General features: G+C 43.1%; 2 protein-coding genes across 2 annotated transcripts in view; both read left to right on the top strand.

The window, feature by feature from the left end:
* The first annotated feature begins 1,280 nt into the window (after positions 1 to 1,280).
* ISCA1 (iron-sulfur cluster assembly 1) lies at positions 1,281 to 7,696 on the top strand. The gene is made up of 4 exons (XM_075411360.1): positions 1,281 to 1,430; positions 2,416 to 2,469; positions 4,191 to 4,296; positions 7,260 to 7,696. The coding sequence occupies exons 1-4, from the start codon at positions 1,350 to 1,352 to the stop codon at positions 7,406 to 7,408; spliced, it is 390 nt and encodes a 129-aa protein (XP_075267475.1). The 5' UTR covers positions 1,281 to 1,349; the 3' UTR covers positions 7,409 to 7,696.
* A 10,310-nt stretch (positions 7,697 to 18,006) lies between these two features.
* GOLM1 (golgi membrane protein 1) overlaps positions 18,007 to 27,120 on the top strand; it is a 51,209-nt gene continuing 42,095 nt past the window's right edge. The window contains exon 1 of the mRNA XM_075410651.1: positions 18,007 to 18,079. The gene's annotated coding sequence lies outside the window, so the exon portion shown is untranslated. The remainder of the gene's footprint in view (positions 18,080 to 27,120) is intronic.

The following is a 27,120-nucleotide window of genomic DNA, read 5'->3' on the forward strand; positions in this document are numbered from 1 at the left end:
TTCCATCACTTTCATAGATACATCCCCGAACCCGTGTGATCAGAAATAACATGCGCATTCTAATTAAGTTGTAATATGTGTCTGTTTCACTTTCTCCTGGAGGGTGTATCCAGGTCGCTTGCTCCTTCCGGGAAAATATGAAACAGACTCACTTCTCGGGTCAAAAGGAAGGAATAATCCACTTAGTGTGAATTTTATGGACCTTCCCACAAGCATCTCTCGCTTTCCAAGTGTATTTGTTCACCAGGGTGTCCAGTACTAATGGTACTGCTGCCATGGTGTGGAGTTCAACCAGGACAGGTTGCCCGGGGAACTGGAAGGGGCTGCCAGAGCGACCAGGGCCATGCCTCAGAGCTTGGGGGCAAAACATTGTAATGTTCGGGCACCCACTTGTTCCCCAGTGGCCATTGACGCTGGTCACTGCATCCCCCACCCGCTCGGCCCATCCCGGTTTGTGCGGTTTCAGAAATCGCTTTAGTGAACAGTTTGTTCTCTCCACGATCCCTTTTGCCTGCGGGTAGTACAGGGTGTGGAACACCCATGAAATTCCTGCCTGGGCGGCCGGTTCTCAAACCGTTTTAGCTGTGAAGTGTGAACCGTTGTCAGTTTGAATGGATTGCAGTTCAGGGAAGGCCCCAAACCATTCCTTCAGGGCCTTCACACGGTGCTCTCCCCTGCTGCCTTGGCACATGCTTTAGCCTGTGCGAGTCCAGATCCCGTTTAGACACCCACCAATACGTAACGTTTTCCCTCTGATTTTCAAAACGGACTGCTGTGATCAGCCTGCCAGGCCTCCCGCAGACCCTCTCCTCCTCTCGAGGGCAGGGGGTCGTTTTCCTGGGGGCGTCTGCCCAAACGGAAACGACGCAGTTCACAGGCCGCTCGCCCTCGTATTGTGTGAACGCAGATAAACACAGGCCCAAAGCACGGCCCAGCGTGTTCACGGGCGCGGCCCGAGGAAATGACGCCCGGGCACTTGTTTTCCCTCTGGCCCCACCGTCACTCGATTGGAGGTAACGGGCGCAGCCCGACTGTGCCAGGCGCCCGGGCTTTCCGGCCAGGCCGCCAGCGCAGCCCCGCCGGCCGCTTCCAGGGCAGCTCCGCGCCTCTCCTGCCGCGGCCGCCCCGGCCAGGCCCGCCGCTTACCGCAGCCCGCCGCCCGCAGCCCGCCCGGGGCTGGGGCCCCAGCCCCGGGCCCCGCCCCCCCCGGAGCGGACCCGCCGCTGCCTGCCGATCACGGGCCGCCGCCCAATGGCAGCGCGCGCCGGCAGCGCGGCGTGCGCCGTGGCGTCATAACGTGACGTCACGGTGCCGATGGCAGCGGGCGAGGGCGGCGGCGGGGGGCGGCGATGGCCTCGTCCGTGGTGAGGGCCACGGTGCGCGCCGTCAGCAAGCGGAAGATCCAGGCCACGCGCGCCGCCCTCACCCTGGTCAGTGCCGCGCCGCGCGCGGGCCGGGCCTGCCCCGGGCCCGCCCCGGGCCCGGGCCGGGCGCCGTTAGCCCGGGGACGGGCCTCGGGCCGGGCCGCGGAGGCCTGCTCTCGTCCCCCGAGTTTGCCGGGGGGGGCTTTCCGCGCTGCCGCCCGAAGGAGGAAGGCGCTTGTTTAAAAATTCTTCGTCGGTGCCGGTCCGGCGGCGGGCTGAGGTTGCCCTAGGGGCTGGAAGAGGCTTCCTGCGTCAGCGCGCTTGTGGGTTGGCTTGGGTGTTTATTTTATAAATTATTATTTTTTAAATATTATTTATTTTTATTTTTGTGCTAAAAAGCTAACGCTTTTCCTCTCCTCGGTGTCTCGGGGACCCGTGAGCACGCAATGGAAGTTTTTATGCTCGCGTTGCTGCGGCAGCTCGATCTGCGCCAGCAGCGAGTTCGCCCGCCATGGGGTCACAGTTCCCCCCCAGGTCAGCGGGAAGGGACACGCAGGCGCCAGCACTCTGCGCGTCTCTGGTTTTTGTCTGTAACGCGGATGTGGCCAGAGCTTCACGATAGCAGAACTACTTGATTGGATTGCAGTAGTGATTTGGGGGGGGGAACCCCAAACGCTCTTGATCTTAAGGACTGCGGTTCTTGAGCTGTTTCCTGGCAGTGTGGGTGAGGAGGGGGGCGAGGAGGTACCGCGCTCTGCGTGGATTAGATTCCGCGATCGTCCATGCTGTGGCAGAGCGCGTATCTTCAGGCCAGGCACCCGTTTCAAGTCTTACACAGTGCTGACAGGCGCGGCCGGTGCAGAAGGTGGACTTCACAGATAGGAGATGGCTGTAAACCAAGAAAACTTGAGTGCGCAGGGCTGGAATACAATTTTTTTTTTATAGTACAACTATGTACACTGCATACTTCAATATCTGCAAGCACTCACTGCAAATGGGCAAACAAACAAAAAAAACATTTCAAACTGATGTTTATGGTTTTGTTTTTCAGACCCCATCAGCTGTTCAGAAGATAAAACAGCTTCTTAAAGATAAACCTGAGCATGTAAGTATAAAGAGGGCCAGCCTGTTGACCATGCTAAGGTATTAGCACAGCTCATGGTCGCAAAGCATTTCTGCTAATGTGGAAGTTTCAAATAAACACTGAGGTGTTTATTAGAGGTGCCGGCATCTTTTTTTGGAGGGGAATGGATAAGCTTATTTATGTGTGAAGCTTCGTTTCTTTAGAAATCAAATGCAGGAAGTACCTGACTGTAAGGACATTTCACTGTACACTTACTTTTGAGATGGATAAAGTTGAAAAAAATCAAGCTTCAGAACATATTTCAGCTGTATTTTAATGAAGGCTTTTAGCGTGTCGTAGGAGTGACTTCTGGTAGCGAAATAGATCTTCAGCTGTTGATGTTGACATGTTGTTAAGTTCTTGTAGGAATTGTCGTTGTGAAGAATATAGTAATAAAGTTAGATTCATACCCTTCGGAAAACATCCAGTTCTTAGGAAACTTGCCAGACCATGGGTTTTTTTATGCAATGAGCATTTCTGCAAAGAACTGATTGAGCTTGTCATCTTTTCTTCTAGGGGAAAAACACCCAGTGTCTTGCTTTCTAACCATTATAAAAACAAGCATTACATTTTCTTCTTTGCAGTAGGTATTATTTCAAGAACAATATTTCTCTTTCAACTTTCACACAAGGCCCATTGTTTCTTTGCTTCCTGCATGTCTGCCACTAACTATACTCTTTGTTCTCATGTTTTAAACCCTCCTAAGGAAGTCCTAAGCCTCCAGCTTAGCTGGTCAGTCATCCCCTTGCTGTAAATGGTGTTTGTGTTTTCCAGCTCATTATTTGTAGCAGTTCCTCTAGAGAAAGGTATTTAGTCTGAAAAGATCAAGCACTATTTGTCTGAGATCCCGCTTGATGACAAGTGGTATGTTTTGATACGTTTTTATTGTAACATTGATTACAGAGATAGACAATACCATTTTCCTCTTTAGTTATGAAGGTCTGGTGTGTGGAAGGTGGTACAGATCCTTTTGAAAGATTGCTGTGCACAAATAGTTTTCTGTTTCTTTAAAACCTTTTCTCAGTGTTTACTTACACAGATGGTCTTTTTGTCAGACTTGTTGGATACTGTGAACGTTACAAACATTGACTAGGTTGGCTTTTAAGGTCGATTAAGACAGGAAGCAAGTAAACATACTTGATTTAAGGAGGGACTGCTTTTTAAGTGAGACTGGTGATAGAAGTAATGAAGAAATCAAAGTATGTTTTTCAAAACTTTGGTTTGAAGTAAGTTTTCTGATGGTGTCATTACAAGAGCTCTGTGAAAATCTAGTAACTGCCCTTGTCTTGGCCTCACAGCTTCATAATTACATTACTGTCAGTAATCTTAACATAGTGCCTGAATTAGCATCTGAGTTGACTTTAATTTGAAGTCACAAAAAATACCTACCTTTGAAATTTGGCTGCCTTAATGAGACCAGGCACCTACAGGAATACCAACACTTTATTATCTCAGAACTTTTAATGTACTTTAGGGCTTGATGCACGATAGTAAACATCTGATGTTTGCTTTTACCTTGGCAGTCAACTTTGTAAAAGGGAAAAAATGTTACCTCATAATCCATTAAGCTAATTCACTCCTGCTTTGAGGCAGTGGAGAATAATAAATGTCAGCATTTTGTTGTTCTGTATATTTTTTGTCTTGGTGTTCCAGAATAGGTTTTAAAATAGTAATGAACGTGGTGTTTGTTTTCTCTTTTTTAGGTAGGCGTGAAAGTAGGTGTTCGTACAAGGGGATGCAATGGACTTTCTTACACATTAGAATATACAAAATCGAAAGGAGACTCCGATGAAGAAGTAGTTCAAGATGGTGAGTTTCTGATGCAGCAGAGCAAACTTCGGGGGAGGGGGGGGTGGAGGGGAGGGGGGGGGTGAAGGGGAGGGGGAGGGAAGAACAACCTGTGACAAGGTTTGCCAAGATAGGAGTCAGCACTTAGTTGAAGTAATGAGTTACAGCAAGGGGTCCTACTGTTCTGTTACAGGACTTGTCACCTTGGTTTTTGTTTTGAAGACCAGTTAGTTAAAATCTGCAGCTTTGCAGTCTCTGCATCAGAGACTGCTCCACCAGACTAGTCTAGTCCGTAGATCATGTCTTCAGAGGCAGCTAATATCAGTTACTTGGAGAATAATACAGAACAGTGCACATATAAAGGAATAATTTATCAGGATACGTAAACCGAGGTTTGGCGAAGCAAAGATTTTATTTGCAGGGGATTTTCCCCATTATCTTCTCTAACTATTCTTATTCTTCATGGATTCGTAATTTGTAACCTCTTTGTGCTTTTGACCTTCACATTGCTTCGTAACAACAGAGTCTATGGTTTTAATTTGAAAGTATTTTTAAAATTGTTTTCATATGCTGGTATTTAAGCTTTCTGCCTGATAATTTCACTGAGCATCCCATGACAGCTCTATTGCTAAAGTTGCTGTCGTGCTTTAACCCCAGTGAGCAATGCTGACAGTACAAAACTGGGAGGAGTGGTGGATACACCGGAAGGCTGTGCTGCCATCCGGCGAGACCTGGAAAGACTGGAAAGTTGGGCAGAGAGGAACCTGATGAAGTTCAACAATAGCAAGTGCAGGGTCCTGCACCTGGGGAGGAACAACCCCATGCACCAGTACAGGCTTGGGGCGGACCTGCTGGACAGCAGCTCTGCAGAGGAGGACCTGGGTGTCCTGGTGGACGACAGGTTAACCATGAGCCAGCAGTGTGCCCTGGCTGCCAAGAACGCCAATGGCATCCTGGGGTGCATAAAGAACAGTGGCCAGCAGGACGAGGGAGGTTCTCCTCCCCCTCTACTCTGCCCTAGTGAGGCCCCATCTGGAGGACTCTGTCCAGTTCTGGGCTCCTCACTTCAAGAAAGATGAGGAGCTACTGGAGAGAGTCCAGTGGAGGGCTACGAGGATGGTCAGGGGACTGGAGCATCTGTCCTGCGAGGAGAGGCTGAGGGAGCTGGGCTTGTTCAGCCTGAAGAAGAGAAGGCTGCGAGGGGACCTAATAAATGCTTATAAATATGTGAAGGGTGGGTGTTAGGAGGATGGGGCGAAACTCTTTTCAGTGGTGCCCAGTGGTGACAGGACAAGGGGCAGTGGGCACAAACTGAAGCACAGGAAGTTCCGTCTGAACATGAGGAAGAACTTCTTCCCTCTGAGGGTGACGGAGCACTGGAACAGGCTGCCCAGGGAGGTTGTGGAGTCTCCTTCTCTGGAGATATTCAAGACCCGCCTGGACAAGGTCCTGTGCAACCTACTGTATGTGACCCTGCTTCGGCAGGGGGGTTGGACTAGATGACCCACAGAGGTCCCTTCCAACCCCCAACATTCTGTGATATCACAAGTATTTTCTTACAGAAGCTGTGCTGCTAGGCAGAGCCCGTCTTCCAACTGTCTTCAGAGTGCCTGTGACCAACTCAAATTTTATTCTCTTAAACGGAGAATTAGTTGTAACTTAAGTAAATGATTAAATTGAACCAGAGTATGTGAGATAGGGACTGCCACCTAATTGTGCAGGTGCCTATTGATTTCAAGTTAGGCTGGCTTCTGGAGTTACTACTTCTGCTTGACTCAGAGCTGCTCTAGGTTTACGGGGATGAAAACACATTTTTCAGAAGGCATTTGTTGGTTTGGATCTTAAGGAAGATAAAAGCAGTTTCCCTCAGTCAGGTCAGAGACCTTAATTTCCAAAGCTGGACAGCGTTTCAGGTGTGCCTGTGTGCTTTCTGTTCTGTTTTGGTTGCTTCTAGACAGATGTCCAGTGAAGGCCCTGACTTGTATGTAGCTCTGCGCTCAGTGAGCTGGTGGCTTTGGATCCCACTGCAAATTTTCTGACTTTAGGTACTAAGTGACTGCTTCAGGGATCAGGTCCATGAACTCTTTAATGAAGTTTAGCCTTCAGTGTCAGTTACTGTCCAAATTGACCTGAAGAATGTGTAGATTCAATTCAGTTGCCCACAGACTTGAGTTGTATTAGTAATATGTTTTGTCTCAGTGCCTGCTATGATGAAACAGCTTTCCAGCGATCTCTCATACGACTTAATGAGTTCTTATTGCTGTTTACTTGATACAATTGTACGTTATTATTTTTATTATTTCATAGTCTGTGGACAGCTAAAGCAGTCCACTTGCACCTTTTTGTCAGATTTTGCAGTTCTAAAGTTCAGTAACTTTACAGAGAGGTAGATACTTTTTGTACTTTAGAAAAGAGAATTCTTTCTAGTTCCTGAAGTGGACTTCTAATTCTTAATCTTTAATCGTTGTGATATCTTTGAAAGTTCACACCTTTACCTTATTTTAGGATTCAGTGTTGCTAATAGTTAATGTAAACCTCATAGTTTTGGCAGAGCAAAAAATAATCATTTTGAGACAAGAACATTTGGTTTTTCAAAGTTTTGGGGCATCTTGCTGAATGCACAGACTTTAAGAATGGTAGGAAATGGGTTAGTGGCTGTAATGCATGGGAATTAAGTATTGAAGCTGGGATTTGTTCAGAAGTTCTATAACTTATTTCCCTGGTTATCATGTTTTTAAGTCCCGCCCCCAAAAATACATGCATTCATGTGTACAGACAAATAACAGTGTTAGACTGTTGCTAGAGTTTTATAGGTAGAGTAAAAACAACAATGGAAGTGTCCCATGTTATGGCAGGAAAACCGAGTTGTATTGGTAGTCGTCATATTTAGCTTCCATTTTTTTATCACTGGGCAAAAGAAAGTTTTAAAGTGAGTGATGATTTTGCTGTATGTAATATTTTTTTTTTCTTTTGTTGTCTTCAAGGGGTTAGAGTGTTTATTGAGAAGAAGGCACAGCTGACGCTGCTAGGAACTGAAATGGACTATGTAGAAGACAAACTGTCCAGTGAATTTGTCTTCAATAATCCAAACATCAAAGGAACATGTGGCTGTGGAGAAAGCTTTAACATCTGAAATCTCAGGAGTACTACTGTGACTTTGAACACCCCAAAACACTTACTATTATGGCTTTCGGAAGCAAATGCATTTCCTTCAGGTTCATAGGCTGCATAAAGTGTGGATACCATTAAGAAAAATAAACCTAAATCGTGTTGAGAATGTAAATTGTATATTAAATTCCACCACTGATGTAGTTGTGCTATAATTTGTGATGAGTTGGAATCCAAAAGGTAAGAACAGTAAGTGCTGTAGTAACATCTCTGTACTTTCACATGCCAAGGAAATAAAATTTCACTGTTCTTTCCCTTTGTCATTTTCTTTGTCCAGTCTACTCACACTTCCCCACCCAAAACCCATTTGAAAGGATATATTGCGTATGTGTTCTGCTTTGGTTTTGGGGAGGGGAGGAAACCCAACAAAAAAACCCCAACCATTTATGTGTTTGTTTATAAAGATTTATATACACAGGCATACAGCCCTCAGCTTCTGAGTTCACTATGATTATGTAGATGCTTGCTTTGTTTTTGTAGTTTTCTGATGCTTTCATCTTTTTATGTGTGGTTTACTTTCCCAGAAACCCAGGGAAGTCCAAAAAGTTAATGTGTTAATATAGTGGTAGGCCACCAGAACACTGCTTGTAGAAATACCTCAAAATGGGCTAACCCGATGTTAATTCTGTTCCTTTCCTTTTTGAAGGCACAGCCTCTCCTGTACTTGCAAAGTAATTTTCAAGAATGTGAAATACATTCCAGCACTGGAGTGCTAGAGCAGGATACACACAGACCTTGTTTCTCACATTTCTGTCACTTATCTTTCTTGACTTAAATTGCAAAATTGGTAAATCTGCCTCTAGATTCTGATTCCCCTTGTTCACAGAATGTGTTGTCTGTGCATCAAAAACTATGAACACTTTTTTTGAGAGAGATCTTACACTTTTCATTACTTTTTTTTTTTTTGTAGTCATGTCTTTACGAATTTTGTTACAGCTTGAACTCTGTTTTTTGCCTCTGTAGGTACTAGGGTTTTTCACCAAAGCTTATGGTAACTTCTGTTTAACTCCTGTTTTATGGTTAGCTTGGCAACAGGAGAAAAAGCGTGTATAATTTAAAAAAATCTAGTATTTCATAATTGTTTTTAATTAGGCTGTAATTAAAATATGTTTATAGGAGGCTGGGGTTTTTTCGCCTTTGGAGTTTAAACTTTCTCCTAATCAGAATTTTGTTTTTGTAAGCCAGTGTTTTTCAAGCTTATAAAGTCTTCAGTACTTGTGGTGCTCAGGAGAAGTGTGGCTGTCTCTCCAGGCCTTCCCAAAAGCTTGTACGAGACAAGACCTGTTCCACCCTGCTATCTCCATGTTTCCCTGAGGGTCCAAAGATGACTTTGTGCAGCTAAGCTGCTCGCTTGTGCAGGAGGGAAGATAACATGTCTGCCTGGGCAACTGGTCAGAACAGCTGGTGAAAAGGGTGCAAACAAAGTGGGGGACAACAGGGACTGGGGTCTCGCAGTCAAGGACAAGGAGGTGTTGCGATGAGAGAGAAGTGAGAGCGTCAAGGCTGCGCGTTGAAAATCCAGAGGTCACGTTCGTCTGGACAGTTGTATCCGAGTGCCTGTTAACAACTTTGGAATAGTAACATGCTGAAGGCATAGGACTACAGCTACGTTTTCATTCCTCCCTCTGCACCTTTTGCCCAAGCCATTTGGGAAAAGGTGTAAAGAGAAGGATGAAAATGAAAAAATAAAATAATTTTTGGTCTGTTTTATGTAGTGCACAGGAACAGCAGGTCAGAATTTCCACACCTACAGCTTAATATTAAATACTTGAATTTTGGTTGTATACTGTGTCACCTTTGGATGTAAAAACACTATTTCCTTCAACGCTCAACTGTTGTACACAGCTACTTTATATAGTAATTCAGGTATTACTGGCAATCCACTGGCTAGGTGCATTTATAGTGCCGTAAGTATTTCAGGCTTGCCAAACATAAAAACATTCAGTTAATGTGATGTAGCTGCATTAATATGTCTAAAACTCGAAGCTAAGTGTGTTTCCAGGTTGGGCTTCACTGCTTCTTGCTAGAGGATAAGGCTGAATGTGGTAACACTGTTGGTTGCTGAGAGTGCTAGTACTTACTCATTGAACTTTTTTGGTGTGGGGTTTTTTTTGTGGAGAGAGGGATGTTGGTTTGGGGTTTTTTAGACCTGTGGCACTTAAAGCAATCCTTTTCATGTGTTTTGTGTATATGCCTTGAATGAAAGCTTGCACTTTTGTACTCACTTGAAGTAATCCTCTAAATTGTCACTTTCCTAAGGCACCTAACGCACAATGTGTTGAAATTCTGTTAACGTGCTATTTACAGTTGCGTAGGAACATAGTTTTGTTGATTGGTTCATTATAATTTTGTGCATTACTGTATGTAGAGTTCTCAGTTACAACAATAAATATTTCCTGTTGGTAAATGTGAAATATTCCTATCTTGAATAATTCTGTTTACAATAATAAACAAGCAGTGAGGGGGCAGAATAAGTTTGTATGCTGGGACTACAAAGCAGATACAATATTACTGTTACCTGCGTTAATATTTCTCAGAAATATTAACAATTTCCAAATATTAACAGCATTAGAATAACATAGGAACATATGGCAAAAAAAAAAAAAAAAAAAAAAAAGAACTATGTACAGAAAGCTGTTTACGCATACCGGAAGGGTGGGATGTTAATGCATAGGCTTCTGTTAAACTTTGTGACACACTGTTCTCGGGGTAAGGATTCTAACAGGCAGGAGGCTAATTTTGAAGGCTTCGACATGCCAAAAAGTCATCATGGTACGCTTTAATGCAGGATAATGATTTTGATCAAAGTAACTGTTGTCATAAAAGGTTTTTAATTGGCTAGGCAGTTTGAGGGTGAGAGTCAGTGGGCATTCCTGGCCATTCCACTTCAGCGCCGTGTAAGGGCACTGATACGCCATAGTGTCCTATGTTTGTGACATCTTTCAGGTTTTCTCTTGGATGCAGTCTTTCCACCTCTAAAGCTACGTTTCTTTGTCCTGTTATGTGAAGATTATGAATGATAGGAGGTGAAGTAATAAATTTTAGAAAAATGCTAAAGATTGTTGATACTGCTGCGTGTTCGTGATGCTGGAGAGAGACAACCAAAGGCTTCATACCATCAGGAGCCTGGAAACCCAACAGTTACCTTTCTGCTGGGGTTCTCACAGAACTTGTGAAAAAACGGCTTGCACCAGCAAGTCAGTATTCCCAATCCACCCCTTTTTATAGCCCTCATTGGATGGCTCATGAACAATAATTTGTTTAGGAAAACATCACACAGTTCAATATGCAAGTCCTCCTGACAACAGGTGATGCGATGAAAAGAATTTGAACTCTGAAATAAAAATTAGATGCAGGTAATGGGACTGTGAAATTTAATGTCAAGGAAACAGAGGTTTTTTTAATTTTTGAGTTAAATCATATCTGCCATAAGTTGCTTCCATTGTTTGTTTTTTTTAATTGTAATTATTATTCTCCCCATTTATTTAAATCAGCATCTTCACTAGTATAAAAATTCTCCAACTGTACCACTACTGTGCTTACACTGGCTCCCAGGCCATTTATTAGATAAGTTTTTTATGATGCTAAAATTTTGCAGTCTTTTCTGACAGAAGAATTCCATAGCTGTCTAATGTGACAGAGTGTGCATCTCTGGGTTCGTCCCAAAAGAGCCCTCAAAATAGTACTTGAAAAATTACAGTACAGCTTTTTGTCTATAAAGTGATCTGTTAGACAGCGAGCAGTTTGGCCTGCTTTGTTCTTCACTGGCACTTGTAACATGTATGAGACGCTGCATCAGCATGGTGAGCAAAAATGCAAGGACTTGGCACAGTTCCAGACACATCTGGGTTTGAGCAGCATTCGAATAGCAATTTTCGTTTGCAATACCTGGCATTTTTCTTAAAGGGAGGTATACCAAGGGAAGATGAACCTCCGAACACGAGCAAGGTGTCCGCGCCCACCCCTCACAGCCCCTCAGCGGGCCATTTGCTGGCCCATGCGCACTGCTTGCTTGGGAGTCCCTGGCCCTCCCTGCCTGCCTGTGGGCAGGGTCCTCGCTCCGGCTCCCCTTCCTAGAATCGTCCTGAAATGCTGGATCGCGGGAGCAGACACCCACTAGCGCTGGGCGGCAGCGAGTCTCTGGCCCACACATTCCAAATGGCAAATCGCCCCTTTCCCAGTACCCATGTTCTAAGTTTCCTACTGCGTTTCCCGAATACCGGAGTTCTTTTGCTTATACCAGTGAAAACCATCGTTCACCTGTGCCATCTGTCCTTCGTGTATTCTGTTCTGGGCTTTTCACCTGTTCCCGAAGGACGGTGGGTGACTGCAGAAACGTGAAGTGCCAAGTCACTTCAGAGCTCCCAATGTGAAGAGGAGCAGAGCGTAGCTTTCTGACCAGCCCTGGCTATTGAAGTACCATTTTTTTCACCATTCCTCCCCTTGCTAGTAGTACGCTACTGTGCCTCACTAATGCCGTGTCTAGCGCTGAGCAACCTGGTCTAGCGGTAGATGTCCCTGCTCCTTGCAGGGGAGTTGGACTAGGTGAGATTTAAAGGTCCCGTCCAACCCAAACCATTCTATGATTCTATGAAATTATTGCAGCTTTGCTTCTGACAATTAGCTTTAACCTCTAGGGTAACGGAAGTTCCTTGCTGGGAGGGTACAGTCCAGCGGGGCAAAGAATCTCAAAAAGCAGTATAGTCTCCCTTCACAACAGAAACACTCTCATCGCCTACACCTTAGTTATCTGGGGTTTTTACTGATTGCATGGTGGGTTTATTGCATGTGATTTTAATGAAAAATCACTTATGTACCTTACTGAAGCTGAGTCCAGACAGCAGGAATAAATTCCTCTTACTAGCTGACAAAATGATACAGCCTCTGAAAATCTGAAATAGCCTGAGTAGCAGAATTTAATTCATACAGAGGATTTTCAGCCAGACACTTCCTTTTTCAGCCACGTGGTTTAGTCTTCAATTTGTTCACAGTAAGTCATTCACATACACCTTTCATTCCTAAGCTCAGTAGTCCGTCTGATTAAACGCTAAATAGTTGCGTGGAGTGTGGCAAAACTGTGTTTAAATTAGATTGCTTTGCTCTTAATTATATTATTTCCTTGCTTGTGTTTGTGTCACATAAGAAGCTTAAATGCAAATAAGTATTCAGTTAGGGACAAAAGGCAAGGAGAAGAGGCAGGGTCTTAGGAAGCCTGAAACACCTGCTGCAAGGATACTGCAAGAAGCCTCCCACAGTATTCTTTTCATTAAGAACCTCTGTTTTCTACAAATAATTTAGAACTTTAAAATGCTCTTGCAAGCTTTAAATGTAAAGTTTGTTAAATACATAACATGGATTTTTGCCATTCCCATTTGATGGACATGGCCCACTGCAGAACTGTGAAGCGATATAAATAGACTCAGAAAAGTGGTTTTGAACTCCAGGTTTGGATGCTTTCAAAGAAAACCATTCATGTTACATCTACTTGCCGTCCTGTGCCTTACCGAAATTTGTGCTGCCAGGGCTGTACTTAAGCTGGTTGGAGCAGCCCTGCATTATAATTAGGCCCATATGTTGCAATAAGAAAGGTTTTGCATGCATGCAGTTCTAAAAATGGAAGCCTTGGTTTATTATGAATTGGAGAAATATTTCCTGGAAAACAAGCTCTCTGATGGGAAACCGCCAGGACCAAGTTTTGCACAGGGGATGCCTGGGAGCCCTGCGGAGGCTGCGGCTTCGCTTCTGCTCTGCTTGACGCCGCTGGTCCCACCTGCTCCAGCAGCCTCCCTCGTAGTCACCTGCCGGTTACAGCAGGTCCGCCACAGACCACGGTACTTTTAACTCAAGGATGTGACCTCTTGGGCAGGAGGTGAGAGGAGAGGAAAACAGGCAGAAAACTAGGAATTTTTCACCTGAGGTAAAATATTTAGCGAAATATTTAGCCAAATAAATAAAAAAAGTTTCTGTGAAATGATGAAGTATTTTATCTGTCCTCATGCCAACCTGAGCTGCCATGCGCTGAGGCTCCTCTTCGGGGCCCAGAGGCCTCCGGAGTCACGCCATGTCTGACACCAGCCTTCCCCTCCAGCTACATGCACCAAACCAGAGCTAGGGGCTGCACTCCCGCAGCATGGCGTTTCCCCTCCCTCTGGGTGCAAGCAAAGGACCGAGCCTCCCTACTACCTCCTGCCAGGGAGCCAAGTGGAGAAAACGAGGCACGGGGCAGCCAAGGCCATTGCCTCTCGTCCCCTCGCTAGTTACCTGGGAGAAGAGACCAACCCCTGCCTCACTACAACCTCCTTTCAGGTAGCTGTAGAGAGCAATAAGGTCTCCCCTCAGCCTCCTCTCCTCCAGGCTTAACAGCCCCAGCTCCCTCAGCTGCTCCTCATGAGTCTTGTTCTCCAGACCCCTCACCAGCCTCGTTGCCCTGCTCTGGATCATGGTCAGCTCTTCGGACACTGGGGAATGACGGATTGACTCCCTCTCAGGCATTTGTATTTCTTCTGTTCATCTTCTCTCCTTTTAAGCCTGTTTCTCTACCATTTTCATGCCTTTTAATTACTAATTAAAATTGCTTTTCTTTTTCCAGCACATTGAAGGCACAATGGATCAAAATGGGAAAGATAATAATTATAATAATATTGTTAAAAGAAAATTTCTTAGTCATCCATAGAATGTATTTTTACAGTCCCGCATCATTAATGTGAAAAATTTCCTACATTCTTTTCAAATATCAGAATTGTTGTAATCCCTTACAAATATTAAAAACGAGCAGCAAAAGTACCCACCACTTTTGGAGCAAGCACACATCTCTTTCTTCTATACTATACAGTCAGCAGTAAGATCTGGCAACTGGGATGCTGCAGCACATAACAAGCACAGCTTTCTTTCTAATGAGTCTGTTAGTAGCAGTTGTTCACAAAGAGATGTTGCAAAGGAAAATGCTGAATCACCAAGAACAGTAATGAGAATACGAGACAATTTCGTATCTGAATATGTCAAACAGCTGTCTAAATCAAGGTCAAAAATATCTGTTGCCTGAGGGCACAAAATAGCTGATGTTCATGACCCACTGCAAAAACTTATACTCCCTTATGTGGTTTTGATCAAAAACTGCCTTCCTATGCCAGTTTATTTGATCCAAGACAAATGTGTCAGTGGGGAGACAGTATGCAAGACAGATACAACATTTCAGTGAAGAGAGAAGGCTTCAGCCGACATTCGAGACTTCCTCCATTTCTCCATTACACACTTCTGATGGTGCGCAGTCTGTACTGATAATTATTTATCAATGTCTCAGAGCAGGACAATTGGAATTAGCCAGGAAAAACAGAATGAATATTAAAAGAAGGAAAATAATTCAGCCTGAATTTCAAGAGACAGTTCCTGAATATAAGAACTCAGATATTACAACCTGAAATAATTCCCAAACAATAGAAGCATGAATATTGCACATTGAAAAAGATGTTTGTCAGAACAAAAGTAGGCAAACAATGTGCTACATTTATTTACACCAAACATTTATTTTTCCACAAAAGCCTGCAAGAAATATCAAAAACACACACAAAATCGTGACAGACATTTGGGAACTCTCTCAAATCCACGACATGTTACATTTGGCCCTTGTAGACAGGGGCAATTAATTCCTACAAGCTTGATAGTTGCTCTTGACATTAAATTCAGTGGGCAACTTGACTTGGATTTCGGTGGCAGCTGGATTCATGCAAACAATTTTCTCCCCATTTGAGCAAAGCACTGGATTCTCAAATGAATAACACCTTGTTTTTTTAACTCTACATCTGCTCTGAAGTGTATTAACAGGCTTTGTAACTGACCTGCTACAGCTAAGGACTTGCATGCACTGTGACTGTTCTGTGAGAGGAGGGTGCCACACCAGAGCATCTTTGGTGCCACCTGAACAACAGGGCAGAGAATCTGTGCCAAAGCAACACTTCCCCGATTTCTCCCCTTCTCCCCATCTTCATGACTTCAACGTATCTGGGGGCTCTGTATCAACTTTTCCTGTATTACTCTGTGTGTGTGTTTGTGTGGGTTTGTGTATGTGTGCACATGCATGTCTGAGAAAAACACCAGTTAATGGCTCTGAGTGGCCTTCATGCACAACTTGGGAAAAATTAAAGCAATGTTTACAACTTCTGGTTTCTCAGCTGTAATCTCAAATCTCCAATGAACAATTTGGTGCAGACTACTTTTTCCACTGTTACAATACTTTTGGGTAGATGACTCTGTACGTGAAGACTGACATAGCATCCACTTCCTTACGGCCCTCAAGAAGCTGGCAACTGTTATAGCAGCTAGGTTCAACTGGTTCTCTGCCAAGGTGTTACTGAGAGGCCAACCGCGACAAAATCCATGCTGAGATGACCAAGGAAGATTTAACATGGGGACAGGATGAAACAAGATTAAAAAGATCTGTTTTTCACTTCAAATAGCAGATGCAACATGGGCACCGTCAGCATAAATCTGTCTTCTCTGATTTGCCAGCAACTGACATCTGTGAGAACGTGCTTTTTTTAACTGTTAATGTCTTGTCATTTTGTGGTGTAGTGACTGAGACTGGCAATATGAGTGCCAAACAGTGATAATGACATGTGAATCATTTTTCCTCTTCACTTTGCAATCAGTAAAAATCTCTGCTCATCTCAGTGGAAGCAGGACTAGGCCTGGGTTTTTCTTCTAGAAAACAACAACAACAAAAAATGATGTAGGTGTTTATCAGTGTGGGTACCTCGCTGCAAGAGCTGGGTCCAGAACATCAGTTTTAGTAATCAGAGGTCAGTGTTCTGCCATGTTACAGTGTACTGGCAATAATTTTAGAGAAAAAGTTGTATTATGAACGTGTTAACATAATACATACTTTTTTGCCAGTGGCAGAAATACCATATGTGGCCTTCCACAGTCTGAAGAGACTTCAGTAGAAATTGTATGAAGGTGCTATGAAGGGGAAAAGAGCCATTCCAAAATTTTTTGAGAAGCAAATTACAGACCTTTCAAAACACTAGAGAGAACAACTCAGAAAGCACACTACTTCCTCCCTTTGATTTTTAAGGATTCAGTAATTTTCTCTTCTTATCCTGCATATCCTGTTCTGCATCATGAATTTAAAAGGGAATGACTGCAGTTGAGCACTGAAAGCAATTAAAACTGTAAATGCTGTAGGCAATAAACCAGTTATCATTATTTTTAATTATTCTTCAGACTAGTGCTAGCAGCTTGAAATTGAGCTTAGAGCATGACCTTCTCATGCTGTACAAACACAGCAGAACAAAATTACTCTTTTTCCCAAATGTTTTACTGTTCCTCAGACCTGGAGCAGCTGGAGCGAATCACAAGCCTTCAGACAAACAAAGTACATGTATTTCTTTGTCTCTGCAGCAACACGGTAAGTGGCTGTTTATATAGCAAATAGTGTGTCTTTTTCTGCTCAGTGTAATTCCCAGTCCAGAAAGCTTGGCTGAGATGTCGCTGGGTCAGATGTGATCCCGACAGTAGGCATGTTCTGGGTTCGTCAGTCCATTTACCTAACCAGGTTGTGCTCTGCCCAGACTACGGCACTCAAGTGTCTCCTTCCTCCTCTCCCACCCTTTCATTTCTCTCTCCGTATTTTTGCATATCCATCTCTCTCTCTTTATTTCTCCACTGTCTTCTACCGTTTTTCCAAAGAATGCCTTGGGTTTTTTTCAATTGCCTTTTCTCTCAGAGTCTACTCTTGTCAGTCATGAAGCAGCCTTTGCTTCCAAATGCCCAGGGAACAGCCCCTTTTTCAGTTCGTGTTGTTTCAGGCATAAATTTCCCGACGGTATTCCTCCCTCCTCTTCCATTCTCTTTTGACTCATCAGACTCTCCTGTTTCAAGACAGGATTCCCTCAGTCCTGATTACAACTGAGGGATGAGAACCTGAGATCTCTCTGCCACACCCGCAACCCTGTCTCCAAGCATTAGCAACGTGTTTGGCTTGCCTGCTTGTCATTGCTAATCAGTTCGTCCAGCGGTGCTGCCTTGCCAAAAAGACTCCCTTCTTCCCAATGCCCAGAACAGCCACAATCATTCTCTTCAAGCTACTCAGAGGACTCCATTGCTGGTAGCTGCCTGGTAACTGTGCTCTTTTTCTGCCTTCACCACGCAAATAAGTGATTCCCTGGAGGCACACATGACTGTTAAACACAGAAGATGCAAACAGTCATTTGTTCAAGGATGAGATACCAAGCATGGGCACAGTCCAGATGGTGTTTATGAAGATACCTTAGGGAAGAGTGCCAAAGCTGCCTTAGCTACCCACCACCAGTCATGATCTCAGAAATCCCACTGGGTGAGAGCTATGCAAAAATTTCAGATTTAGTCTAAAGCTGTAAATACTCTTCTCAGACACATAAAGCATGTGGGAAGGAGCTGAGTGAAAATCTCAGTCAGGTTCTACTTCGCTCAGCTTTAATTGTATCCCCACCCAGGGGCTGGCAGCTAGGTGGTAAAGTACTACTTTGTGGTTGTTTTTTTTTAAAAGATCTGATCTGAAACCCATCAAAGTTAATGAAAACCCCCAGACTTCAGTGAACTTTGGATTAGGACCATAAAGCGTGAAATGGATTTCTTCTGACGGAAGAAAGATAACTGTTCAGTGAGTATCCTGGCTATTTTCTGATAATAGCTGTCCCTGCTTTAGAATTTTAGTTTGAAAGGACACATAGCTTGATTCCCCAGGCATGTACTGCTCAGAGAAAGCACTGTCTCTGAAAAACAGTGTCCAAAATGGTTCTAGCTGAAGGACAATAATATAAATTTGATATAGAAATTATTCCTTAAAAAAAAAAAAAGGAGGTGTTTTAATGCTGCCCAAAGGCAAGACTGTGCTTTAGCTCCTGGAGAGTCTTGCATCACAGCCTGATGGCAGTGTCATGCTGGAGAGTGTCCTTCCCTCGCAAAGTGATCTACAGAATGATAAAACAGACTCTATAGCTCTGATTCCTTCCACATGCAGAAACACACTCAAGATGTTAATCTTACCTCTACTTAGATGAATTCATGCTGCTGGAGTAGAACATGTAACACAAACTACAGCTTGTGCAGATCTTAGAACAAGTGCCTATAAAACAAAAGGAGACTAGTGCTTGTGTTTCAGCTGTAGCGCTATCACAATCATTCCCTATCTGTAATTTGCAGGAAAGACAGATTTCCTAGTATAAAACAAAGATTGCATAATGTCCAGGAGGGCAGCTTATGCTGTCTTTATTTATGATGCTTAAAATTCACAGACAAGTTAAAAGAAGTAAAATTGCTTTAGGAGTCTTTGCAGAAGCCCATGGAGGGAAGGCAATTAAGAAGGGGAAAGGCACTCTAACCTGTGTTTTGTATCGTTTTTATTGATGTAGTAGTTTTTACAGTGAAGAATTTAATACAAATTATTCTAAAACCGTTGCTGAAACTGAGTAACCTAAAGCTGTGAAAAATAGTCGATTTCTCCAAGCTTTCACTCTGCTATGCCTTTTGAGGAGTAATTGGAGCTATTACCCCTCATCTGTAGTTACCTTTATTAAAAGATGTGATAGCTTTCAGTGATGGTTGTGAAGTTGGATGTTTAATTCTGAGGTGCTTTATTCCACGCAGGGTGTCAGAGCTGGCTCATTGCACTCTGCCTGCACTCCGCAGGGGAAGCTGACCTGTCTAACGTGGGTCTTTGAATTCTGCTATGCAGCAAGATGATTAGAAGTCACATCTCTAAAGCTAATCTTAAACCTCTCCCCTATCTTCCCTCTTTCCACCCAAGTCACTCTACTTAAGCTTTCTTTAGTTTTTTTCTGTCCTTTTAAGACTGCCTTTTTCTCTGCTCTGTCACTGTGGCAACACCAGTTTTCATTGCTCCATGATCAATACTGTAACAGCTTGCCTGTTTAGGAGTGGCTGTGTCACAGTGGGGTGTTCCTGCTCACATCTGAAGCAGAGCTTCACCACACGATTCTGCCATAGAGGGAAGAGAACACCAGGCTCTTTTGTGAATTATATGTAAAACACAAAGAACCAGGGACATTTCTTACACTGGAAAGAAGTTGTCCATCCCCACCAGAACTTTATAAAAAAACTTGTTTTATGTCTTAAGAGTAACATGCAGTGGTGCTAGGGTGCAGCAGCAGTTTTCCTCTGTTATGCATTGGAGTATCTATTAGCCTTGTACAGATTTGCTATAATATCTAAAATGTTGCAATATACAGCAGTGTTCTAACATGTAACATTTCCACTGTTTGTTAGTTTGTGTGATTCTGTTTGTTAGTTTGTGTGGTTGTTTGTTTTCTAAGTAATGCTTCACAGCGACAGTGTTCTCCTGCACTCATGCACCCACTTAGAAATCTCAGTGGGGATTTCACTGGCTGTCCCCAAGCTCTCAGAAACAGGCACTTGGTGACTTGAGCTGCGAGCAAGAACAGGGCAGTGCAAGAGAAAGTTTCAAAAACTTTTACAAGGTAGTATTATTTTTGTGTTCTTTTCCCAGTGTACAAGTAAACATTCCTGTCTAATTTTAGCTTGTTAGTGTACTCATTTTGTATGATGTTGTGGCTCAACACTTCTGTTGTTATACGTATAGTGCACATACGCACACTGGACAACTACTAACCTCAACAGCTAACAAGTGTTGGAGCCACTGTAAGGAACAAACACATGCACAGAAACTTCAACATAGAATCTGCTCTCCCAAGGCCACACAGACAAAGTATAGCAGCTGGAAATTATATTAAAGAGCTGTAGTCTTTATCCTTTTTTACTATGCCTTGTAAATTATGCACTGCCTCAAAGCAGATATAAATTATGTTTCTCTTGATTGCAGAAGTCCCTGTGCATTGCCAGAGTACCATGAACAGGGCTACTTATGCATGATAGTCACAACAGTTGTAAATTCTGTGTAACGCAGGTGCAGGGCCCTATCTGTGGCTTCTTGAGTGACTGCAGAGAATAGAGGAAGAGGCTGCAGGTTTAAAAAATGCCAGAGCCTGAAGCACGTCAAAGAGTTGGAGATGTGGCACAAATCACCGCAGACACACTGAGATTCACCAAAGAACAGCTGCTAGGCTCTTCTTCCAATTGCTTCACAGGGTTGCTCTCTGTATACGGAAGGGGGATGATTAAATTTGAATGGACACACCTAAAGACAACCTGGATCCTCCTTCCCACCTGAAAAGGCAATCACTTGGAAAGCAGACAGAGGAAAGCATTACAGATCTAGCTAGGAAACTCCTGTTTTCTTCAATGTTTGGGGTTTTTCAGATTTTTGGTTCCTTCATTGTTTAGTTATGAGGGAAGACTTTGAAGGTGCTTCTTTGTGCGAGGGAAGAGTAATATTAGCAGGGTGAGTGGCACACAGATCACGCCCAAGAATAGGTCTGTAGACTTCGACCACTGCTGAGCAGCCATTGCAAAGAAAATGAGGACATGTTTGTACTTTCCCTACGTCCAGGAACATACTGCGGCAGGCACAGGTCTGTTGGCAGCAATAGCCTGGGAAATGGTTCTCCAGTCTGCAATTGCTTGTACTTGCAGCTGACCCCAGACCCTTAAAAATCACTTTCATACAGTCCAGGAAGAGAAACGACCAGTGCAACCAGTCCCCACATACTGCTCCTCAGGCACCAAGAAAGACAGTCTGAGCTAAGCCCCTGTGGGCTGTCACATTCTTGCTTTATTATTTCAAATGCATTATTTTTAGAGCCTTCAAGTCTATAAAGGCACATGGATGCTGGACCAGGGCCAGCTCTGACTGCACTTCTAAAAGAGGCAGCCACAAAGAGCTCTGCAGTGTAGGGCAGTGGATGACATGCAGATCTGATGAGCTCCTGGACTATTTTGGGCCAGCTGTGGTTTTCTGTGCTCTAGCTCGTGAAAGGTGCTTACATGCAGTTTATTGTTGGACTTAAGGCAGTCCATGGTTGCACAAAGGAGTATGAATTGACTTCAGGAGCTAGCCTGAGCACACCACAAGCAGACAAAAGGTACTCAAAAGGTAACAAAGCCCATACACATAGTTGTGTTTCAACCTTTGAGCAGCTTCCTCTTCCCAGATATAGCAGCAGGATCACATCTCTGTGCCATGCGTGATACACTCATCACTGCTGCTCCAAACAGTCTTTTGCTGGCTGTTTCCTATGCAAATTCAATGACAGGATTAGCACTGGTAGCATCAGGCTTTCCACCACCGCTTCTGTTTGTCTCAGTAGTCTCCATGCCATAATCCAGTCTTCTAGGGGAATGATGGAACATAATGCTACATAATACCTCTTCTCAGTGGGAACTGTAGCCACTGGTGAAGAGCAGATGACAGATGCAGATATGCCGTATGTGCTGTCATGACAAAGAATGTGGTCAAAGCAGGAGCAACAGATTATCTATAATAAAGTCCGTATCTTTCCAAATTCCACTGTTACGGTCATTGTTCAGAAAACAACAAAACAGTCCAGACAGAACATTTTTTAATGTGCAGGCTCTGATGGGATCTTGTCATGGAGGACATATATTTCCACAACAGCTCTACTGGCTGCCACTACAGTAGCAGCAGAAGCAATTTACAGCAATTTACTCCTATGTAGAGAAAGGAGTAAATGTTCATTTTACATACCTTACAAGCAAAGGATTCAAAATTATATCTCATAGTTCTGATGCAAATGTCGATCTTTTGGAGGCATAGGTCACTTGGCAAGAACAGTGGCATTGCCATCCTTTGTGCAGAGCTGGCAGAGACACTGTGGAACTCTTCAAAATCTATCATCTTCTTTCCTGTCAATATCTCAGCTCTTAAGACGGGAAGCTCCAGAAAAAAAATAACGTAATTCTTGTGGTGCTGACAGCATAGGATTCAAGTGCTGGTTAAGACTTACTGGGTTGGGGTTTTTGTCATCTGATGGTGATAATCCCTGCCAATGTAACCTTTTGTACTTCACCCAGAAACAAAGGGTGGAGGAAGCTCCCAGAAGCCTGATGCACTCTATACATACACTCAGTTTTGGAAAGCGTTGTTTCCTAAGTGTTACATTGTTCTGATGTCTGGGGAGACTGTGACTACAAAAGCCTGATGTAGTCCTTGCAGCTATGTAAACCAGGGTCAGCAGAAACAGAACAAATTACAGTATTTGATCAGGAGTTGTGTATTTATTTTTCTATGGGACAGGGCAGATATTTCTGTTTGCCTAGAACAGTCTAGAGGCCAGGGTGTCACTATTGCTTTGGTGAGAGGATGGTATTAGCACAGAGTAGTGGATGAATATCCTGAAAAAGGTTCTTCCACTGCACACTATTCACTTTTTCAACTTAATTGTTCAGAATTTATGGAGTATTTTTACAGATCAGCCTGTTGAGCTTACATATATAAACACATGCATGAGCTTTCACAGTTCCAAGAAATCCAGTATAATCAAGAAAATTCAACAGATACCCCTACTATGTGGTTGCTACCATCTGGTGGCTATCTCCATACATTGTATTTTTATTTGCTCATTATTTCTGTCCCGTCAAGTACCAGTGATATAAAATTAATGGATTTTTTTTTTTTAAGTGCCCATTGTGCAGTACCGAATTCTTGCAGGTCTGCAGAAGCAACAGGCTGTCACAGAGGCTATGCCTAATCTGAACTTTGCGAATCTGGACTTCGCTGTACTACCCATATTTTTAAAGTGCAAAATCTGGAAATGCTGTTGATGTGGCACATTCCAAAAGTGACACATTCTTATTCGTGCTGCTGTGTTAGAAGTGTAGAAAGATAATTTGCTCAATTTCAGTGGCATCCTGTACATACCACCTTTGAACTGCTGATGGCAAAAGGAGATTTGGCTCATGTAGCCAGTGTGTTAATGTTGGCAGCAGTCTCAGTCCAAGTGTGGACAATTAGCTAGCAGCCCCAGTGGAAATGCTTTTCCTTGCCTTGGTGCTAAATCCCTGGTAAAGCTGTCATTCTCTATTAGCTCCCTCTTGAGACCCATGAGATGGCAAATCTGGTTCACACACAGGCACCTGCGCCTCATAGGCACCAGTCCCAGAAAACACAGCATCTCCTTCACATAAACAAATATCACTGTATGAAACTTGTACTTTGAACCTCTGTAAATTCAACAGAAAATACTTTTTCCTTTGCCTTGCTACTACTCCTGTATTTATAGACAGACTGCCCTGCTGGATAATCCTCAGTTTCCCATTTGTATTTCCAAAGTACTTCTAGCACTTTCCACATGACTTCCATCATTGCTTACCCTTTTGCCCTATACCTGCACACACAGAACATGTATTGTGTACAAGGCAGTGCAGAATTCCTGTAAAGAGGTGGAAATCAGCCTGTGCTTTATAAAGACCAGACTCCCATACCAAGATGCACCATCAGAGCTGAATACTGCAGCTCACAGGTAATTACACAGTCTATCGTACATAACCATATCTTGCTACCTAGTGTGAACCCTGGCACAAATATGTGATAAAATGATCCTTATATGTTCTAGCTTCCTATAAGCTGAAATGAGGCGAGGTAGCCAAAACTGTATTTAGTTACCATGTTAGTTACCACTGCCCTTCCCTGCAGAACTGCAGCTTTGTGTCACCGAAAATTTTTCTAGAAAATATGGACTGAGACCATTGTTTGCTGAGTGGACATTCAAGATCTGGAGAGAGCGTCTGTAACCTTTACCCTGTTATATGGATTTGTATTGGACCAGTCATACACTGTCCCAAATAAATTAAACCTCTCAGTGCCCTCATTAGGTGGAAAAAGCGTTATTGTTCTGACTTTCTGAGGTAAAGAGAAGATTGGCTTGTATTTTAATTGTGCACGGAAGGGGTCAGGCTAGAACCTGCACTTTCTGAATTTCAAACGGCCACCCATGTTCTAGGAAAGACAGGCTCAGCCTGTGACCTGTGCATGTGACTGTATACATATGCACAAGGTTGCAGCAAATGCTTTCAAATCTGGCATCCTTTACTGCATATGCAATTTGTATCACAGAAATCTGTCCATCAGTACAACATCCATAGAAAAGAATGTGTTGCATTCCACTTGCTGGCTTACACATATGGAAGCTAAAATGGTCAAAAATAAGGGACTCAGTGTTTCATACACTGTTTTGGAAGAGAAAAGAGTGACTTAATTCTGGCTACATAGGCATCCAAGGTGAACCACCAAGGGAGAATACAGTCATTGCTTGCAGGTACCGCTTTTCCCCAAGAAAATGGCAACAATGAATACTGAAAAGTAACCTTAATCAATGAACCTTCCGAAGCAACCTTCACAGACATCCTATGAATGAAAACCCATTTCCCAGAGCAGACAAGAGAGCTGTCAAAATAACAAAGACATAGAAGTAAGGTGAACAGAAAAATGTCACACAGTGAAGCTGACAGATAATCTAGTATGGATCCTGGACAGAGATAGGCAGCTCTCCAAGCTAACATGTTCTTTGCTAAGGCGGCTTTATACTGCCTTTTCAGATGATAAGTAGATGTTGATTTTGTTGTAGCAAGACAGCCTGCCTACCTGTAATTCTTACAGTTAGCCTGAATTTCCCATGAAGCTGTATGTTCTCATATCAGAGCATATTGGGCATTTTCTCTAAATGAGGCTGTGCAATTAAGCAAGAGAGCTGATACTCTGAGGCAAACTCTGCACAGCTGAAGAAGCCAGAATGATGACAGCATCATTTACAGAAGCTATGCCCAGGGCCAGCATCCAGGGTTCGTCACAGCGAGCATGCATAAACTGGGAAACGCAAAGAACACCCATTCTAATTAATCTGTGATAACATGCCTGTGCTTTGGTAATGCAAGACTGCAGTCAGACTTCAGCTGACTGTTCTGACAATCGTTGTAGTGACAAATTAACTATTCCCTGCTTCCTGTTTATTGCTTGTTCTGTTTGTGAACGCCTTGTTTTGCTTTTAACATGACAAAGTGATTACATAAATAGAAGGTTTCTATCTCTGCAAACACACGGATGAGTTGCAATCCAGACAAAGATCTCAGAAGGATGTCTTTTAAAATGGAAGTAGAAAATGCAACCTAATACTAATTCCTATATAAGCACATAACTTCTCCTATTTCTAATTAGCAATTGTGTTGTGTTTACACAATTGCAGTGTGTTTACTAGAAAATTCTCACTTCATAAGTGAATTTCAAAGCTTATGTAGATTCATTGGTTTGTGAAAGGGTTAGTTTTTATTCAATGCTTTAGCCTGCGCCCATTTTAGCTGAAAATCCATTGGATATATATTTTCAAGGCCAAATGACATTACCGAGGTGCACACCCTGTAAAATGCAGACCGCAGAATGACACTAGAGAGCCCATAAGCTTTTTTGATAAAAGATCAGACCCTGAACATTCATGTAAGTCAGTATGCATTTACAAAAAATATATGCATACTTCCTGTGCAGAAAACAGCACTATAATTCATATTACTTTTGGCCTGCTATAGAAAAATGTGTTGCAAATGTTGCCTTTAATATCCTGTTATATGCTCAGCACCTATGAAGCACATAACATGGATTTAAGATGCCCTCCCTTGAGAGGAAGAGGCAGGAGGCAGGGGAGATCATCCATCTCCCAGCAGCTGCCTTCAGCATCCCAGCCCTCGCTGGTTTTGGTGTATAGCCCTGACTTCATGAAATTAAAAAAAATGAGACCCTGTTGTGCCTTCATGCTAATTCTTTTTGGTAATTTTATAAACCTTTTGAAAAATTAGAGCACAAAACTTTGTTTCTTCAGTTTAGATCAGATGTTCAAGAGAATCATACCTTCAGAGGCAGAATCCTCAAACTCTACAATACATGACATTGCATGGATAAGACTTGTCAAGAGTAGGGAGATACGTCTGGCAATTTAAATTAATGGTATATAGATAAAAGGGAACGTGTTAAACCTTTAACTTCATTGGATGTTATGAGGAATTAGTCTCCTGTTGCTTGGGATCTTTAGGAGTGATGGTATAGAAAAGCAGTTGACCTTACTTGCACCAATACATGGCTAACGTCTTTCTTCAGTAGTTTGAATTTTTGTGGCTCTACCAGCTAATAGTGATCTTCTCATATCACTTCAGCTAGGGGTGTCCAGAAGATGATCTGATAACTGGTTTTGACACCCTCATTCTACCAAAAAGTTTTCAGTAGCTTTGAGGAAGCAGAATGATGTTCTGAATTTTTCTGGTTTATTTTTTTCAGTGAAAGGCTAATAATGAGAGTTGGGTTGTTTTAGCTTACCATTTAGCAGAAAAAACACATTAGGAAACAAAAAACGGTTCAAGGTAAACCACTTCTCTGCAAAGATTTGAGAGTTGCTCCTTCTCTGTCATGTGTTAGGAAAGCTAAAAAACACACAAAACCCAAAAACATCCTCAAGGATCAAACAGAAAAGAGACTGGGATTTGGGACTGACAGGGAAGTCTGAAGAAGCTAGATCTCTTTCAGTTACTATTAGATGGTAGTAAACTTTTAGGTAAGACATATATGCACATAGTTGGTTTTGTTGATTTAAAATCCCTCTTTCTCAGTTCGCTTTGGAGAGGAAGAAGTGAAGAGCACAGCAACAAGTCTGCCAGTGTTAAAAAAATGTGTGATCAGCACCTTTAACACAGTGAAGCGCTAGTTTATGTGCTTGGTCTTTTAGGGTCTTTTTCCCATCGATGCTGAAAAGTTCTAACTAGAAAAGA

The sequence above is a fragment of the Opisthocomus hoazin genome, chromosome Z (genome assembly GCF_030867145.1).
Source record: "Opisthocomus hoazin isolate bOpiHoa1 chromosome Z, bOpiHoa1.hap1, whole genome shotgun sequence".
Taxonomy (NCBI): domain Eukaryota; kingdom Metazoa; phylum Chordata; class Aves; order Opisthocomiformes; family Opisthocomidae; genus Opisthocomus; species Opisthocomus hoazin.

Bases quoted from the DNA above. Each gene is read 5' to 3' on its own strand.
- ISCA1 (XM_075411360.1), top strand. From the start codon at position 1,350: ATGGCCTCGTCCGTGGTGAGGGCCACGGTGCGCGCCGTCAGCAAGCGG. The intron at 1,431-2,415 runs GTCAGTGCCGCG...TTTGTTTTTCAG, and splicing joins CGCGCGCCGCCCTCACCCTG to ACCCCATCAGCTGTTCAGAA. The intron at 2,470-4,190 runs GTAAGTATAAAG...TCTCTTTTTTAG, and splicing joins TTAAAGATAAACCTGAGCAT to GTAGGCGTGAAAGTAGGTGT.